General features: G+C 35.9%; 1 protein-coding gene across 1 annotated transcript; it reads left to right on the top strand.

The window, feature by feature from the left end:
* The first annotated feature begins 1,872 nt into the window (after window positions 1-1,872).
* On the top strand, window positions 1,873-11,410 carry LOC115976900. Its single transcript, XM_031098443.1, has 6 exons — window positions 1,873-2,051; window positions 3,839-3,897; window positions 4,203-4,658; window positions 6,334-6,456; window positions 10,002-10,426; window positions 10,578-11,410. The coding sequence occupies exons 2-6, from the start codon at window positions 3,867-3,869 to the stop codon at window positions 11,151-11,153; spliced, it is 1,611 nt and encodes a 536-aa protein (XP_030954303.1). The 5' UTR covers window positions 1,873-2,051; window positions 3,839-3,866; the 3' UTR covers window positions 11,154-11,410.
* The last annotated feature ends 7,711 nt before the right edge of the window (window positions 11,411-19,121 follow it).

The following is a 19,121-nucleotide window of genomic DNA, read 5'->3' on the forward strand; positions in this document are numbered from 1 at the left end:
ATCTTTCCAAGAAACCAACACAAAATCAACTTAAACCGACATAAAACTCAACGATCTGAAACCCGACGATCAATGACTCACCAATCTAAAACCCGACGATCAATGACTCACCAATCTAAAACCCAATGATCTGAAACTCATCTCAAATCACCAATCCAAAACCTCCAAACCCACCAGATCCACCACCTCCGACTTCTACTTCTATTTCATTGCAAGGAACCCAGGCCAAAGCTCCTCAAGCTTCAATCCTTTGTCATTGACCACGATAGCCACAAATAGTAGAGAGTCCTTTCTAGACTTGGTCTATGGGTTTCACATCAAGTTCTCCACCGATGATTTCTTCTTGCTTGTGTCCGCCTGGCTTTCAATTCCTCCTCTTTTTCCCTCTCATCTCTCATGGCTAGGATCGAGCTCAATGAAAGGTTGAAGTGCTGAACTAGAGAGAGCAAAGGGAAACGCTGAACCATGAGAGAGAGAGAGAGAGAGAGAGTACGTGTGTGGAAGTGGTGGGTGGGTTTAATTTTTTGGGTTTGTGTATGCTTAATTTTGTGTTTGTTTTCTAAGAAAAAAAAAATGTCAAATAAAAGAAAATGTTCTTCTTGTTCTTAAATTTAGGTTTGTGTTATTGTTGTTCTTGTTCAAGATACACTTAGATCTCAATCCATGTAATTTTTGGTTTTTAATTATGTTTTTAATTTTTTTATTTAGTTAAAATTAATAAATTAATTTTTTAAATTTAGATGCTGACGTGACATTTTTTAATGCCAAAATAAAAATTTATTATTATTATTATTTTAATAGTTCCGTCTGCCACCTAGGATTTTGCCGTTAGGACAATGACAAAAAGGACTAAAATAGATGGCATTTTTCTAAATAGGAACTAAATGTTGTAAAAATAAAATGTAATGACCAAAATGGAAATCAGGGCAAAACATAGGGACGAAAATAGCATTTCCGCCATAAATAAATTCTTATATAACCAATATTTAGTCATAAGACTTTCCATGTTGTTCATCGGTCAATCATATGTCACTTAACGCTACATATAAAGTAGGATTGTTTTTCAAAATATCACAAATTTAGAGCTTGTTTGATACATTAACTTAAACACAAATTTTCAGTTTTTAAATTACATTATATGTATTTTCACACATTTTTTCATCTACACGTATTTCCAAAAAAATTAAAAATTATTATTTAAATACACGTACCAAACAAATCTTTAGTGATCGTTTTTTCCACTTTAGCCATAAATTTAAAACCAAAAACCAACATAGAAGGAGCAACAAATAACAGGTGAAGAAATATATATATATATATATATATATATATGGATTTTACTAATGTATGTCCTAAGGACACATATTAATTTTCATTTTTAGAAAGAATTTTTTCGAGAATTGAAAAAAATAACGACAGTTTTTTCAATTCCCAAAAAAATATTTCTAAAAATAGAAAGTTTAATGTATGTCTTAATGGTATACATTAGCCGGACCATATATATATATATATATATATATATATTTAAAAACATTTAAACACGTTCAAGCAAATATCCAAATCTCGAATTGTGGTTCCAAATGGTGAGTACCTTATCTCGAATCTCAAAAAGACCGAATCTCAATAGGACTAAGAAGCTTACTTCCAACTGCGACAAGGATTTGACAAGGAAAAAAGTCCTTTTTCCGAATGACTACACATTGTTTCGAAAGTGCCAACAAGGAAAGGACAAAAAAGAGTATCTTTATTTTTATCTCAGTTGTCCATCAAAGACACAGTTCCTTTCCAAATAACATACAAACAAGCGTTGCAAGTGTCAATCAATAACTTTTGACCACTTGCTTACCCCCCACAAAAAAAAAAAAAAAAAAACCTTTTGACTACTTGACTAAAGAGGGCATGGGAATCATCCTCCATTTCATTTCTTTTCTTCTCTTCAACAATCACTTCCAAACTTCTAGTGTAGAGGACTTGCGTTCAAGTATTAACATTTGGTGGTCTCTATATTGAGGGAAGCTCCTTAATCCACTTGAACATAAATCACTCTTCAGGTATACATAACATCTACGCATGCATTCAATTCTTTTGTTCCTCCTGATGTCATTCTTCTTTCATGTTTTGTTATTTTGTTGGACGAAAATATGGACGGTTTGTTAGCACTATACCATCTTGGTGTTTTTGGTTTTTACTGTTTCGCACGCACACACCTTGTTTCAGTATACATTTGTTAATCAGGTACAAACATAAGCAGTTTATAGAGAATATTGAACCCAATGCTTTCATCAATACTATTGGTAAAAGGACAGGACGAGAATTTAATTATTTTTTTTTGGGAGCCAAAGTTTAGAAAAAAAATTCTACCTTATTTAAGAATAAAAAATATTCTAAAATTCAAAGCTATATAAAAAATAATAAAATATAAACTAAACAGATGGTTTTTTGGGAGCCAAAGTTTAGAAAAAAAATTCCAACTTATTTAAGAATAAAAAATATTCTAAAATTCAAAGCTATATAAAAAAATAATAAAATATAAACAAAATGATAGACATAAAATAAGAAATATACTACCATCTGTTTAGTTTATATTAACAAAATATGAACATAATAATATAGTATAAAATAACTTTTTGGTTTTGAGTAATGTTAAAGATACAATATTTTTGACAATTGTTGTGATTATAGTGACATCACTTTATTAAGATATAGTGATACACCAATTATACCATTTTTATTATTCACCAATTAGAATATGTTATGTTATTAGTTATGAAAGAAAAAAAAAAAAAAAAAAAGGTGTGTACCTAAATTTATTGTATCATTTGTGAAAGCGGACAATATCCCAAATTTGATTGGATATTGTGTGAGTGGGAGGAGTTCCACATTGGACTTATTCTAGGTTGACATGGGTTTTATTAATAAGGACAACTTCAATTGTGTCTAGTTTTTTTGGAGTATAATGCAAATGTGATTTACATTTTTTTCTTGGGTCGTTACATACTTTTGCCACAATTATGATGTGATCAACTATGAATGGTAAATTTCTCAAAAAAAAAAAAAAAAAAAAAACCTTTAAGTGGTAAAGAGAACTCATGCGTAGTAGTGGTAGAGGCGTGTCCCTGGAGGGTAACAAAGCCATGCGGGTATCATGCGGTGCGGACATAGCAGGGCTAATCCCACCCTTGCCCCAAAGCAGGCAATACTCTTGATGGGGCACGTCCCCTCAAAAGCGCCTTTTTGTGGGGTATTTTACCCCGCAAGCTTATTGTCCTCTTTGAGGAGCTAAGCCCGCAAAGTTTTGGTTCTCGGCCCCGAGTATGGAAGTTCAGGATTTTCACCTCAGGCCAAGGGCTTTGCCCTGTAGCCAATTTTGGCTTGACACCTTTGTCCCACATCGGTTGTAAATGCACCCCACTCATGGCTTATAAGCCCTTGGAGCAACCATGAGCAACCATGAGTGTACCACTATACATTATATTACAATTACAAAATAATTATCTTTTCTCATACATCGTGTGAGTCTGCAACTAATTATAATAATAGATTTGTCATTTTAGACAAAAAAATCAAGGATAAATATTAGTGCGTACACACACTGTGTATTTTATAAATTGAAATTGTGACTATATAAAATGAAACCGTGACTTTTTCAGTCACTTAAAGGCACGATTTTAGTTTATAAAATACACGGTATGTGTAATACACCTGTTTGAACTAAACATAGCCCAAAAATCAATATCTCTTTGTGCTTGTCGAGCTAATTTGGCTTATGGAAAGAACTTGCGCAGATTTCGTCATGCATCACACAATTTATATGTAATACTGAAATCTTCCTTTTCAGGTACACAGAAGCCAATCAATAAGTTGAAATGGCAACAAAGGATTTCAATTCAAACGACGGTAAATTTTTAACTTTCCCATTGGTTAATAGTGTGGGCATTCAATGAGTTCTTAACAAAATGGATATGTCTGACTAAGATATCACCAAAGTTAGCATTCATATATATATATATATATATATATGATTCTTCACTTCTTCTTTTTTTCTTTCATGTCCACTTTTATGTGTTAAATTGTAGACATTCACGCATCAATTGTAGATATGTAAACAGTGAATACAAATTAGTGTGAAACAATATTTTTCATTCCATGAAATAGTTGCACTATGATTTTTACTAATTAATGAGAAGAATTTCATCTTACAGATGAAGCAGTCAGTATAGAGCGTGGGAGGCTTTATCGGGCTGCACTAAATGGTGACTGGAAATCTATCAAGGACATACAAAAAATTCAGAGAAAAATTACAAAGAAAGGAGAAACCACTCTTCATATTGCTGCTGCAGCAAACCAAGAAGAATTTGTAAGGAATTTATTGAAGACGATGATTAAAGACAACCTAATAGCTGAAAACACTGTTGGGAATACTGCCTTGACCTATGCTGCTGCAACTGGAAATGTGAATATTGCCATGGCGATGCTGGAGAAAAATCATCAGCTGCCAAACCTCGGTAGTGGGATAAAGCCACTCTATATGGCTGCTTCCTTAGGAAACGGACAAATGACGAATTATCTTTATTCTCATACTAAAGAGAGAGTTCGCGAGTGGGATGACAAAGAACAGGCTAAACTATTTATCGCATGTGTTAAGGGTGGCTTATATGGTAAGCATAAGTAATTATAATGTTTCTTGCCTTTTTGTTTTTTGTTTTTTGGGTGGGGGGGTGATCATAATACTAATGGTTTGATTTTTTCATTCTAGAAATTTGAAGTTCAAAACATTAAGCATGGTTTAAACATTGAAAATGGTATTATTAAATTAGCACAATCTAAACCGTTCATTTAATTTTTAAATGAGGAAAAGTTACACAATTTCACTCATTTTCTAAATGTGGTATCAAAGTATTGATGGACTGGAGATTTTGGAACTGATTTATATACTGATCGGTCATCTTCACCTCAATGCTTAAATTTTTATTTTCGTTGAACTTTACTATGTCATCCTTTTTCTTTTTCTTTTTTGCTTGAAACTACAGTATCAAATAAATTGTTGTATTGTGAATGAGATTCTTCATAATAGAATTTTATCTGATTGAGATAAATTATGCCTCTCTAACAAGCTGGCTCAAGAACTTTGGAGGCTTAATGCAAAAAATTTAACTGAGGCCTTTATATATATATATATATATATATATATATATATATATATATATATATATTAATTAAATAAATTTTTTGAGATTCCTTTTTGAAATTCAATTTGTTTTTTAATTTTTTTTAATTTTTTTGTTGTTGAAGTTTTTCATATCCAGATAGTTATTTTCTAGTAGACACTTATAATGAGTAAATATTTATAAATAAATAAAATACAATTGATAATTAAAAATTATAATTTAACTAAAAATCAAATTTAAAGTATGGAATAATGAAACATGGTTTATCAAAAGTAATATTGCAACTTTTCTAATGTTGTGACCACTTTATACTCTAAATCAATACAAATAAAATTGATTTATGATATAGTTCAGTATATTAGTATCTCTGTAATACAAATAAGTTGACGTGATAAAGCAAAAGACACTAATCTAGACTATTCACTATTGTTAGTTTTTAAAAATAAAAGAAGTGAAAAGTGAAAATGTATGTTAGTGGGTTAGTGAGTAAGTTATAGCATATTTAAATATATTTATGTTGGATTTATTAATAAATATGTCTAGTATTAATTTTGATTTTAGTAGATTTCAAGAATAAGTTGGTATATTTCTCTCCTATTAATTTATATTTAATTTTGTTAGTCATATTTTGACTATTTTTGTTTTTTCCTTTTATCTTTTATGTTTTGGGATATAGTAGGACTTTTTTAATGTATTCTATTGACCAATAAAGTGAGTTAGAATTTTTTTTCTTATTTAAAATATATAGATAAATATATTATATAATATTAGTTAAAAGTGAGGGTGTTCTTTTATTTGGAACCTTAGGCCATTGCCTAAGTTGCCTATATGCTTGAGCCCTGCTGTCCAATCTCTAAACAAAAGTTCGAATGTCCGGCCAACACCAGTTAGGTGAAATCCAGTGCATGAGGAGAAAAAAGTTGTCAAAAGAAACTGTTTTCTGTCTTTTGTCATATGCTTATGTCATGCTTTTCCTAGTATATCTTTCATGAAAGAAATATTCAACATGCTCCTTCTCAATATATATATATATATATATATATATATATATATATATATTTATCAATAAAACATAACTAAATACTACAACACACGGAGAAGAAAAAGAATTTCGTCAATGAATATTTTTACTTGGAATTTTTGGTTTTGGTGTTAAATAATGCAGGAGTAGCATTGCAAATGCTGGAGGACAACTCTAATTTAGCTGCTGCTGGAAACTCGGATGGAGAAACTGCATTGCATGTGTTAGCTCGCAATCCTTCCGCATTTGTTAGTGAAATTCGACCATGTGAGTTTTTTTTTTTTTAATCATGTGAGTTATTTTGACTAAAATTCTTGGACATATGACCATAGTTAAATTAATTAATTATATACAATATATAATTAGTGTATAGTCTCGTACATATGCATGGGTAAAACTAAAATCAATCACAATTTAATTTGATTTAGTCTCTTCGGTTTTTGCACCCATTAATTCAATAGCCATAAAATAAAAAAAAATTTTAAAAAAGATGGACACGTGACAAAAAATTGAACTTTAATTGAAATTCAATTTAGAATCTAATTAAATTTGAACTGTTTAATTTTTACACTTAATAATTCACTTGATATAAAATTAAATAGGATACATAATGTAAAATTGAGAATCTAATAAAAATCTAATTGGTTTTACTCTAAGCTTTGCCTAAATATAGGAGAAAGTTTCTTTGCAATCTGGATTGGAGGAAGTCTTTCCAAACTCAATATCAGAGAGTGACATCTGTCCCACTCCACTAACTCAAATTCAATATATAACTTCCGTTAACTCAAACGTTAGGCCCTTTTTCAGATTTTTTTTATTAAAAAAATAATTAATTATTTCTCACCACCTACACTTAAACTCAGTCCTTTCTCTCTCTCTCTCTCTCCTTCAACGCAAATTTGTTCCCCATCTCTTTGTTTTGTTCCAGAAACACCCAAAGTAAATAATAATAAAAACTCAGCAAACCCCATCGGTCCACCACAACATCGCCGGCGACACTAGCAAGAGGTGGCCAACACCTTCGTCGCTGCCATTCACGGGTGACCTCTGCCTCTGACAAACCCATCTTTCTTCCACTCCATCCCTCTCAAAACCCACCCACCACCACAAAAAACCCAGCAAACCCATCTCTCCACCAGTCCTACTCATCTCCCTTCTACCAGTCACGGCCTACTTATTGCCTCAACGAACTCATCTCCCTTCTACCCAACACCAATTTCACCCAAAAATAATTACCCAAATCAAACTTTTGGTTAAAACAACAATCCCATCAATTTTAAGCAAAACCATCCATACCATTTTGAAAATAAATGAGATTATTGCAGGTTGATCTGAGTAGTCATAACAAATCCTTATTAATCCTTCAGCGTAAAGATGAAAATGGTTGTGGGTGGGTGGGTTTGAGAGGAATGAAATGGAAGAGAGATGGGTTTGTCGGAGGCGGTGGTTGGTCATGAATGGCAGCGGTGAAGGCTTCGGCCACTTCTTGCTAGTGTTCCCATTGAAGGTAGGTGGTGGACCGGTGGGGAGTTGGGGTTTGCTGGGTTTTTTGTGGTGGTTGGTGGGTTTTGAGAGGGATGAAGTGGAAGAGAGATGGGTTTGTCAGAGGTAGAGGTTAGCCGTGAATGGCAACGATGAAGGTGTCGGCCACCTCTTGCTAGTGTCGCCGGTGATGTAGTGGTGGACCGGTGGTGGTGAACATAGGTGGTGGACCAATGGGGTGATGGGGCTTGCTGAGTTTTATGGTGGTGTGAAATAATTAATTATTTTTTTAATAAAAAAATATGGAAAAGTTTTTGAGTTAACAGGGAGTTATCTCTTGAGTTTGGATTTTAGTAGAGTGGGACAGGTGTCATTCTTTGATATTGACACGTCACAGTTTGGAGAGACTTCCTCCGATTCAGATTGCAGGGAAACTTTCTCCCTAAATATATATTGCAAAAATCTAATCCACAATTCATTCTTGTTATGGCACTTGGGATATCAAATGTACCAATTCAGGCCCAACTAACATATGTATTTGTATGTTACTATTGTGCACCATTAGCATGATTGTCACTCCCTACAAGTATAAGTATTTGTGGAGTGTAGAGGGAAGAGCTGAGATTTAAGTTTTTAGGAGAGAATTTCACACACACACTTATATTAAACTAGAGTTAAATTCTATCTCAAAAAAAAAAAAAAAAAAAAAAAAAAATTCATAAGTATTTGTACGCAATTGCAACGTTTAAAACAAAAACATTAGTATTTGTACGCAATTGCAACATTTAAAACAAATACATGCAACACCGCTTAACCCATTTATATTATTTGGTTTTCAACTGTCATTTTCTCTGTTAAAAACTCCATTTCCCCCCTTCCTTTCATGAAAAAATAAAAATAAAAAAAGCTGAAGAGTTCCAGGATCAATCGCCTTTGGGTTTCCTGGCAGAATAGTTAATCAATCAAATTCAAAGGTAAGTTTAGCCTAATTCTTCCTTTGTAATTTGTATATCATTTTATTTTTTCAAAGAAATCTCTCTAAAGTATGCAGTTTAATTATTTTCTTTAAAAAAAAAAAAAAAAAAAAAAAAAAAAAAAAAAAAAAAAAACTCAAAACATAGAGAGAATATGAAGATATTGGACACGTAAGTGATGATTTCTGATTCACAGCCTAAGAAAGCTGTCAAAATTGATGACAGTGGCGGTTTTCTTAGAAAGTAAATCTTCAAAAAGTAGATTTTAATAACCAAACTGGAAATGAAGGACTTCTGTTTGGGCACGAAACTAAAGATTTTACAAAAAAGGAGTGTATATAAAAGCAAATTTAAGTGTAATACAATAATTATTTCAAGAAAGAGTTCATACGTACATGTGCAGTGAAAGGTGAGTTCAACGGGTCCCTGCCGCTGTTGCTTCTTCTTCTTTTATCATTTAATTTCATTTTACGTTCTCTCCGTGCTAGCCCCAAATGACTTGAGTAACATTTCATTGCTTTATGTCACTTTGCTTTTTTATTTTTGTTAGTTTTCTCAAGTTGTCAGACGTTTTTTTTTTTGGCTGGAATGAAGATGTCAGAAGTTGTGTTGAAAGAAGGGCTCACACACGAGGGCTGTTTGTTATTCATGTACGGGTTGACACGTGAAGTTTCTAATACACATACATGAAACAAAACATCAACAAAATTAATTAAACAAACAAAGCCAGGCATTTGTTTAATATTGCGTCATGTATGAAAGTAATTTTTTTTTTTTTTTTTTAATGGGATATGAAAGTAAGTTTTATTTCCTTGATAAAATGTATGAAAGTAAGTAGGAGACAGTTGAGAAGATATTGTAATTGATTTTATAATAGTAGATTTTTTAAAGATTCTTTTCCGATAGTTTTTTCCCTTTAAAGAGAGAAGATATTTCAGGTAAATTTTTGTATTTTTATGTGATTGATATCTTAACTTGATAAATATTTTAGTTGAGTTTATATAATTGTCTAGAGAGATGATATTATTGTGATCTTAAGTTTTTTGTGTGGATCTTAAGTTAGGCATAAAACTTAAGAAGATATTGATTTTATAATAGTGGATTTATTTAGAGTTTTTCTGGCAGTTTTTCTTTTAAGGAAAAATAATTTTTCACGTAAATTAATGTGTTTTTGTGTGATTGATATCTTAGCTTGATGAATTTAGTGATAATATTTTTATAGATTGATCAAATTTCTTAATTGATACAATATTCCTAATTCATACAAGATTAGAATGGGACCTAACACTAGTAGCACTTTCACTCTTATTTTCTAGATCTATTCGATTTTTTTAATTATTTCACTGTCAATTCCAGGGTTGAAGTTAAAACAGGAAAACTGGAAGCAATCTCAAGCCAGTGAACTGTTTGAAAAATGTCGTCAGGCTTACAGAGATGACGTTGAGAATTTGAACGAAACCTCAGTGATTTCACACGTTCTGTTTGATGCAGTAGAAGTAGGAAACACTGAATTCTTGGTTAAACTTATTCGTTTCGACTTTGATTTATTATGGAAAACAAGAAACAGTAAAAGCATATTTCATATTGCTGTTGAGAAGCGCCATGAAAGCATCTTCAATATACTTAATGAGATAGGCTCAATTGGAGATCTAATAATAGATAGAATAGAAGAAGATGGAAGCAACATTTTGCATTTAGCTGCAGGATTGGCACCTCAAGAGAAGCTGAATGCTATATCAGGAGCAGCTCTTCAAATGCAACTAGAAATATTATGGTTCAAGGTAATTATTATATTCTTAGATTAGTATGTGTTGAACCATTTCATAGAATGTTCACTCTTGTTTCCACATAGATTTAATTTCTACCTAAAATTTTTAGAGTTCTGGACTAACAAGTCTCTCGTGTGATATTTCCTATGATTTGTAATGGAAGGAGGTGGAAAAGGTTGTAAGCCCTATATTCAAAGAAATGAAAAATAACAAGGGGGATACGCCGTATGTTTTATTTGCGAAGAACCACGAGGAGTTAAGGAAGGAGGGCGAGAAGTGGATGAGGAGCACAGCTAAGTATTCTATGGTGGTTGCAATACTAATTGGGTTGATAATGTTTCCTAGAGAAAAAGCTGATGGATTAAAGGATAGTCCTAATCTTGTTCGGGTCTTTTTAGTTTCAAGTGCAATAGCATTATTTTGCTCTTCAACATCCCTAGTAATGTTCTTATCCATCCTTACCTCTCGTTATTCATACAACGACTTTCTTGTATGGTTACCAGTTAGGTTGATGATTGGAGTGGCTTCACTTTTCATCTCAATTGCGGCCATGATGGTTGCATTTTCTGCATCCTTTTGGTCAGATAATCATAATCATCAAGAATTGCCATTGATCTTGGTTGTCATTGGTTTATTTGCTTGTGTGCCAATCATTTGCGTGTTGCTGAAGTATCGCCTATTTGTTGATATAGTCCGATCTACCTTCTTTCGGTTTCGGAAACATCGACGTCTACTTTAGCAATGGCCAATGAAGTGCTACTTGTCAATCTTTCTGTTGCTTTCCTTTCTAGGTATGTGAAATGACTATGAATAAATTTGTATTATAACTCTGGAGGTAGTTAAACACATCTTATCTTTTGCATTTAATTTAATTTTTTTCTTTTGCATCTTTTGAATTATTGTTTTGTAAAATTATCTGCAGTGTGTTATCTTGTACTAGTTTTGAAATTGCACCCTGTGCATGAGATGTTATAATAACAAAGAAAGATCAAACTCTATAGCTTTCCATGGTTCTCTGCATGTGTGAATACTCAAGTGGGCTATCATTATCATTTTAGTTTCATGTATCTAAAACCACCGCTATAACAAAATCAACAACCTTTATAGCTACTTTGAAACGAGATTAGATCAATTTTGAGACTTATTTTGAGTTCCATTCAGCTCATTCAATAGCAGTTCTATAATTCTACCAACTGTCCACAATCATCATTGTTAAATTAAGGCCAGCCCAGATGCAACCCTTGTTACCTATAACGGGGCCATGATTTGGGGAGTGTCGTAAGACTTTAGTGATGTAAATGTGCCGGGACGACCTTAACAACTTTGAAACCTTAGACAAAAATTTTAAGTGGAACATTTTTTATATTTAAATATTAATCAAATAATATATATTGTATTTAACTATCAAATCATAATATATAATCTATAATTAAAAGTGATAATTTAACTAAAAATAAAATTTAAAGTATAAAATAATACAACTTAGTTATTGCAAATTTTTTAAAGCTGTAATCACTTTAAAGTCTAATATTGTACAAATAAAAATTAAATTTATTATATAGTTCAATAAATTAGTGTCACTATAATACAATTGAATTGATATGATACAGATCAAATTATTAGTGCTCTCGAGCCTTAGGCCCATGGAAGCAGGAATCGTCTCACAGTCACTTGTGGGAGTAAAGTGACCTTCTGCCTTTGGGTAGTAAGGTCAGGTGTGAGGTTTTATTGTGTTCTCTGAGGAAAATGGCAGAGGAGTTGGAGATACTATGGCAGAGACTGAAAGTTACGGAGGAAGAGGAGGAAAGCATCTCGCTGGGAGTTGAGTGTACTAGAGCAGCAGTGGAGAGAGGAAAGAAATGTGTGTTCATGAAGGTGTTGTCAAGGAAAGGTTTAATGATAGAGGCGCTGCGAAAAAACATCAGGATGCTCTGGAAACTAAATAAGAACATCCAGCTCTCTGTAATAGGAGAAGAACTTTTCTTGGTAGAGTTTGAAGATGAACGTGACAAAAGACGGGTCATGGACATGAGGTCGTGGCACTATGAAAAACAATTAGTGTTGTTTCAAGAGTTTGAAGGAGATAAAAATCCAAAGGATATCTTGCTGAAATGGTCTCCTTTTTGGGTGCAAATATATAATCTTCCATTGAAGAGCCGAACAAAGGAAACGGGGAAAGCCATTGGAGAAAGCATTGGGAAGTTTATTGAAGTTGATGTGGAAGACACAGGTGTACAATGGGGTACTTGTCTAAGGGTACGGGTTGAGATAGACGTTACCCGGAAACTGATCAGAGGACGGAAGATTAATATGGAGAAAGGAGAGACAAGGTGGGTGCACTTCAAATACGAGCGCCTCCTGAACTTTTGCTACAGGTGTGGGCTCTTAGAACATGTTTTGAAGGATTGTTTGGAAGAATCCGGGAATGACAAAGCAGTGGGGAAGGGTGATCTCCAATATGGAGCTTGGTTGAGAGGAGAACCAATAAGAAAGGGAGGTTGGGAATTCGGTTTTGCAAAGAAGAAGTTCATCGGTGAAATGAAAAACAGAGCAAATTCCACAGAGGCTGGGCAGAATGGTATGGCTGAAGCGAGGGAAGGGGCGGCGCGTGAAACTCAAGAACTGGAAGCTATCTGCCTCGGGGAGGGTAGGCAGGAGAAGCAGGGTGATATGACTGGTGGGTGTGAGGTGACTACTGAGGAAAAGGTGGAGAAAGGTATGGCAGAGAGCATTGGGAGAAGCCACATAGGAGAGCTAGTTGAGGTTGGAAAGGAAAACTGGGAAGTTGGGAAAGGGAGTGGCGGGAAAGATGCTTGTCAACACGGGAGGGCTGAAACATTAGCTAAGACTATCCCAAATTTCGAATTTAGGCAGGGCCAAGAGACGGTAAAGAAAGATAACATTGTGGGCTTGGGCTTGGGATTAGATGAGAGTAAGGAAGGCCCTATGGCCATGCAGTATGACCCAGAGGTGGGTTGGGTAGCAAATAAGCTGGGCCCGACTAGTGGGCACTGGAAAAGGAAAGTGAGGGCTGGGCCGGATGAGGAAATGAAGGAAGTGCTGGGCCCATTGCAGAGGAAAAGAGAAAGGGACTTAATACTTAGTGAGATTGACCAGAACGTGAGAGTCTCTAAACGTAGGAAGTGTGAAGGTTTAAGCAAGGAAGAAACAGGGGAAGAGTGCATCAAGGATGGCGGAGTGGCGGTGGCTGCAAGGCAGCACCGCCGAGCCAAATGACGGCGCTAGCTTGGAACTGCCGGGGAATGGGATCAGCTCCAGCGGTTCGAGCGCTCACCGACGAGGTGAAGAATGGCGATCCAGTTTTGGTTTTTCTAGCAGAGACCAAAGCTTCTCAGAGAAGGATTAAGGGGCTCCAACGCAAACTGGGTCTAACACAGGGCATTATGGTGCCGTCCGATTGCCGGAGTGGGGGTTTGGCTATGCTATGGAGAGAAGGAGTTGACGTGAGGTTCAAAAGCTGCTCAAATTCGCACATCAACGTGGTGGTGTGCGAGAGTAACGGAGCCTTGCCATGGCGAGCTACGGGATTTTACGGCCACCCTGATGCAGGTATAAGACCTATCTCATGGAATTTACTTGAATTATTAAATAGGCAATGCAATTTGCCTTGGGTTGTGTTTGGAGACTTTAATGAAATTCTGAATTCTGATGAAAAATTAGGATGGTTAGAGAGGGATGCTAGACAGATGGAATGTTTTAGGGAGTGTTTAAGTAATTGTGGTTTGTTTGATTTGGGTTTTGTGGGTCAGAGATTCACCTGGTGTAATGGGAGAATTGGAGATCAACGAACTCTAGTTAGGCTGGATAGAATGGTAGCTAATGAGGCTTGGTTGAATTTGTTTCTGGAGGCGAAAGTAGTTCACAGATCAATGGCGGCCTCGGATCACTGTTTGTTGTCGTTATCGATTAGAATGAGAGAAACGAGGAAGGTAGCTAGGAGAAGATTTATGTTTGAAGAGATGTGGACTAGGGAAGAGGGCTGTAGAGAGGTGATTGAAAGGGCCTGGGACCCTTTGGACTATAATCCGGAGTTGTCGATTCAGAAACACCTGAAATGCTGCCAGTTTCAACTCCAGAATTGGAACCGGAGAGTGTTTGGAAATGTTAATAAATCTCTGAAGCAGAAGCAAAGTCGATTACAACAATTGGAAGAGTTGAATTTACTTCACGAGTCGGCAGAGGAAGTTCAAAAGCTGAAAATGGAAATTAATGAAGTTATGCTTAGGGAGGAGATAATGTGGAATCAGAGGTCAAGGGTGCTGTGGATCAAATACGGTGATAGGAACACAAGGTTCTTTCATGCAATAGCGAACAATAGACAGAGGAAGAATAGAATTGAAGGAATAAATGATTCTGAGGGGAGGTGGAGAGAGAACAATGAGGAAGTTGAAGAAGTTATCCTGGAGTATTTCAAGGAGATTTATAGTACGACTTTCCTCACTGAGTTTGGTGCGAGTCTGGGGGCAGTAGGCAGAAGGGTGACGGAGGCCATGAATGATGACCTTTTAAAAGAATTTAAGGAAGAAGAAGTTTGGCAAGCCCTTATGCAAATGCATCCGACAAAATCTCCGAGACCGGACGGTATGTCCCCAATATTTTTCCAAAAGTATTGGGATGTGGTTGGGCCTCAAGTAGTTCAAAGTGTTATCCATACTCTTAGAACGGGTGTTATGCCAAATGGAGTTAATGATACATACATTTGTTTGATCCCCAAAGTAAAATGCCCCCAAAAAATTACAGAATATCACCCAATTAGTTTATGTAATGTGATTTATAAACTTGTATCCAAAGTTCTTGCTAATAGGTTGAAGAGGGTACTTCCGGATGTTGTTGACGAAGCTCAAAGCGCTTTCGTTCCTGGAAGGCAAATCACAGATAACGTTCTTGTAGCATTCGAAGTTATGCATTGCATTAATCAAAGGAGGAAGGGGAAAGAAGGGTTAATGGCAATTAAACTCGATATGAGCAAGGCGTACGATCGGGTTGAATGGGGATATTTAGAGGCGATGATGCGAAGAATGGGTTTTAGGGAAAGATGGATATCTTTAATGATGATGTGTGTGACCACTGTTTCTTTCTCGATGTTAATTAATGGGGAGCCAAAGGGAAGGATTGTCCCTACTAGAGGACTTAGGCAAGGAAATCCTATTTCTCCTTACCTTTTTCTTTTATGTGCGGAAGGCCTCTCGGCCATGTTGCAAAGAAATGGGGTTGGGGAGGCCGTGAGTGGGGTTCAAATATGTAGAAGGGCGCCAAGGATCTCTCATCTCCTTTTTGCGGATGATTGCGTAGTCTTTGGTAAGGCGTCATTGGAAGAGGGTTTAAAAGTCACCAAAATCCTTGAAGACTATGAAAGAGAGTCCGGGCAAAAGCTAAATAAGGAGAAGACTTCTCTCTTTTTTAGTAAGAACACGGCGGTGGAGGTTAAAGAAGTGGTAAAGGAGATGTTTAGGGCTGAGATAATCCACCAACACAAAAGGTACTTAGGGCTGCCTCCGTTGGTAGGTAAGGGCAAGAGGAAAGCTTTTAATCGTATAAAGGATCAAGTGGGGCGGAAAATAGCAAGCTGGAAGGGTAGGTTACTGTCCACTGCAGGGCGGGAAATTTTGATAAAGGCAGTGGCTCAAGCTACCCCGACGTATACAATGAATTGTTTTATGCTACCCGACTCCCTTTGTAGCGAGCTAAACTCTCTGGTTCGCAACTTCTGGTGGGGCCAAAGGGATAAAGAAAAGAAGCTTGCTTGGATCACTTGGGGGAAAATGTGCAAGCCAAAAGCTGATGGGGGGATGGGTTTCAAAGATTTGAAGGCTTTTAATCTGGCTTTGTTGGCGAAACAAGGGTGGTGGCTCTCCCAAAACCCGTGCTCCCTTGCTCATAGAGTTCTAAAAGCAAAGTACTTCCCAAGTAACAACTTTATGGAGGCACAGCTTGGCAATATGCCGTCGTACACATGGAGGAGTTTGTTGGCAGCAAGGGAGATTCTGGAGAGGGGAATGCAATGGAGCATAGGAAATGGGCAGAAGGTGCGGATTTGGGCTGATAGATGGCTGCCAACTCCTCACTCTTGCAAGGTGTTTAGTCCTAATCCACAAGCTTTTGAAGGGGAAATGGTGGAGTCTCTGATTAATCAGTATGAGGGGGGCTGGGATAAAAATCTGGTGAGGAGTGTCTTTATCCCCCACGAAGCGGAAACTATCTTGAGTATTCCAATAAGCCTCTCTCTACCTGAGGACGAGGTGACTTGGGCTTGGACTCCAAATGGGAGGTTCACGGTAAGCAGTGCCTATAAGGTGGCATGTAGCTGGTTGTGTGAAAGAAGAAGCAAAGAGGAAGTTTGTGAGGTGTCGGATCCAGGAAAGGGCAGACAGTTTTGGAAGTTCCTTTGGCAGTTGCACTGTCCGAGTAAGATAAAGCAATTCTTGTGGAGGGTGTGCAAGAATATTCTCCCTATGAACTACTGTCTAAAGCGTAGGAAAATTTCCATTGAGGAGGCGTGTGGGGTATGTGGAATGGTAGAGTCATCTGGGCATGCTTTATGGGATTGTGAGGCGGTAGGGGCTGTGTGGAGAGAGTCAAATATGCAGCTGCCAAAACTCAGAAATGCACACCATGACTTTATGGAGGTTGTGTGGAAGCTTTGGGAAGGGAGAAGGGAGTTAAATTGGGAGTGCTTTGCGACTACGGCTTGGTGCATTTGGAAGAATAGAAACTCATTAAAATTTGAAGGGCGGGGCAAGGCAGTAAAGGTGATTGTCAAGGAGGCTGAGCTGGTGGTGGGGGAATTCAGATCAGGGAATACAAGGGAAAAGCTTCCTGTGGTGTTGAGAACTCAAGCTTGGAGGCCGCCTAGGGAGGGGTGGTATAAAGCTAATGTGGATGGGGCGGTGTTTAAGGAGACTAACAGCTGTGGTATTGGAGTTGTGATTAGAAATGACCAAGGCCAAATTATGGGAGCTATGAGTAAGAAGCTGAATCTCCCCTTAGGAGCTGTGGAAGTTGAAGCGAAAGCTTTTGAAGAAGGCTTAATGCTAGTAGGAGACCTCGGTTTGAAGCAAATAATTCTGGACGGAGATGCTCAGATTGTTACTAATGCTTTGCTGGGTAAGTGCTTGCCGCCAACCTCAATTCAAATGCTTATTGCTGGTGCTAGTCGCTGGAAGCAATGGGTTCAGGAGTGGAAAGCAAGTTATGTCTGTAGAATAGGAAATTGGGCTGCTCATGTAATGGCTCAAAATGCCAAATTTATTACTGATTGTGTAGTGTGGGTAGAAGATACCCCACCAATGATTCAATGCCAAGTGCATAGAGATGTTCTTTTGATGAACCAGGGTTCAAATTAATGAAAGATATTTGTGTTGACTATCAAAAAAAAAAAAAAAAGATCAAATTATTAATTGGTATGATCATTTATACTAATTGATAAATTCACAAAACGTCTTATCCTATCTCCTATGACTGTGGGCTATGCATGCAGCCTATGCAGGGTGCAACTGTACAGGCTGTGTTGCTGTACAGTGCACAACTGTCCAGTGCTGTGCGGTAGCACAGTTGCGCACAGTTTAGCCGCTGAACATTTGTTTTTCCATTTTAATTTTCTGCATTTCAGGATAAATAGGGTCTTTTTAATGCATTTTAGTGTCTAATAAAAATACTTAAATTTTTTTTTAATTAAAACATATAGATAAATATATTATATATATAATTTTTTTTTTTACAAGTGGGAGCTTTCTTTTATTTAAAAATCTTAAATAATTGCATCAATTGCATTATTTATTAAGCCGGCCTGGCCACTTGCTTGGCCTTTTTCTCTCTAAGTTGATTTCAAACCCAGTAAGTCTATCAACAAAATAATTTTCACAAACTTCTTTTAAAAAGATAACACCTGATGACATACTTTGTTACGATGCGTTAAAAAAATGTTAATGATGAGAAAATGCAAAAGTAATATTGTCCTAATTATAGCTCTTTATACCAATAGTTATAAAAAATATTAGAGTAACGCTAGAGATACAATTTCTTTTATAATAAATTTTATAAATTGCTAATATGGTGAATGATTATTGATATATGAAAAGTGATATTAATGGTGGGTCTAGATGAAAACCAATAACATTAACAATTTGTAAAAATATTATAAAATAATTTGTAACTATAACATTACTCAAAATATTATGTCGCTAATGCTACTATTTCAAACCACCATATCTGAACATTTGAAATATAAAAAATAAAAAAGTGCCGAACTCCAAACCAGACTTCAGTTGATGACCACCTGGACTCAAATAACTTAATACCAATTAAATGTAAAAAAAAAAAAAAAAAAAAAAAAAAAAAAAAAAAAAAAAAAAAAAAAAAAAAAAAATCTTTTTATGGTATGGTTAAACAATCCATTTATAATGAATTCATTCTTAAATATGTGTGTGTGCCTGGCCTGGTGTAGAAGGAAGGTTTCTGCTCTTCACTTTAGCTTAATCTTAATCATGGGATTCTAACATCTTTCCGATTTTGTATTTTAGTCAATTTGCCATTTTGGGGCCTTTGGTTTAGTTGGAGTTGGAACAGGTGGTGACCTCGTGCTTTGGCTTAAACAAATAAAATGTATCAAGTAGAGTGAGTGTGGGCAAGTAGGGCCTCAAATAACCCCAAAATTAGGGGTGTGTAGAAAACCCACCGACCCGCCAAA

This window comes from Quercus lobata, chromosome 2 (assembly GCF_001633185.2).
Source record: "Quercus lobata isolate SW786 chromosome 2, ValleyOak3.0 Primary Assembly, whole genome shotgun sequence".
Classification (NCBI taxonomy): domain Eukaryota; kingdom Viridiplantae; phylum Streptophyta; class Magnoliopsida; order Fagales; family Fagaceae; genus Quercus; species Quercus lobata.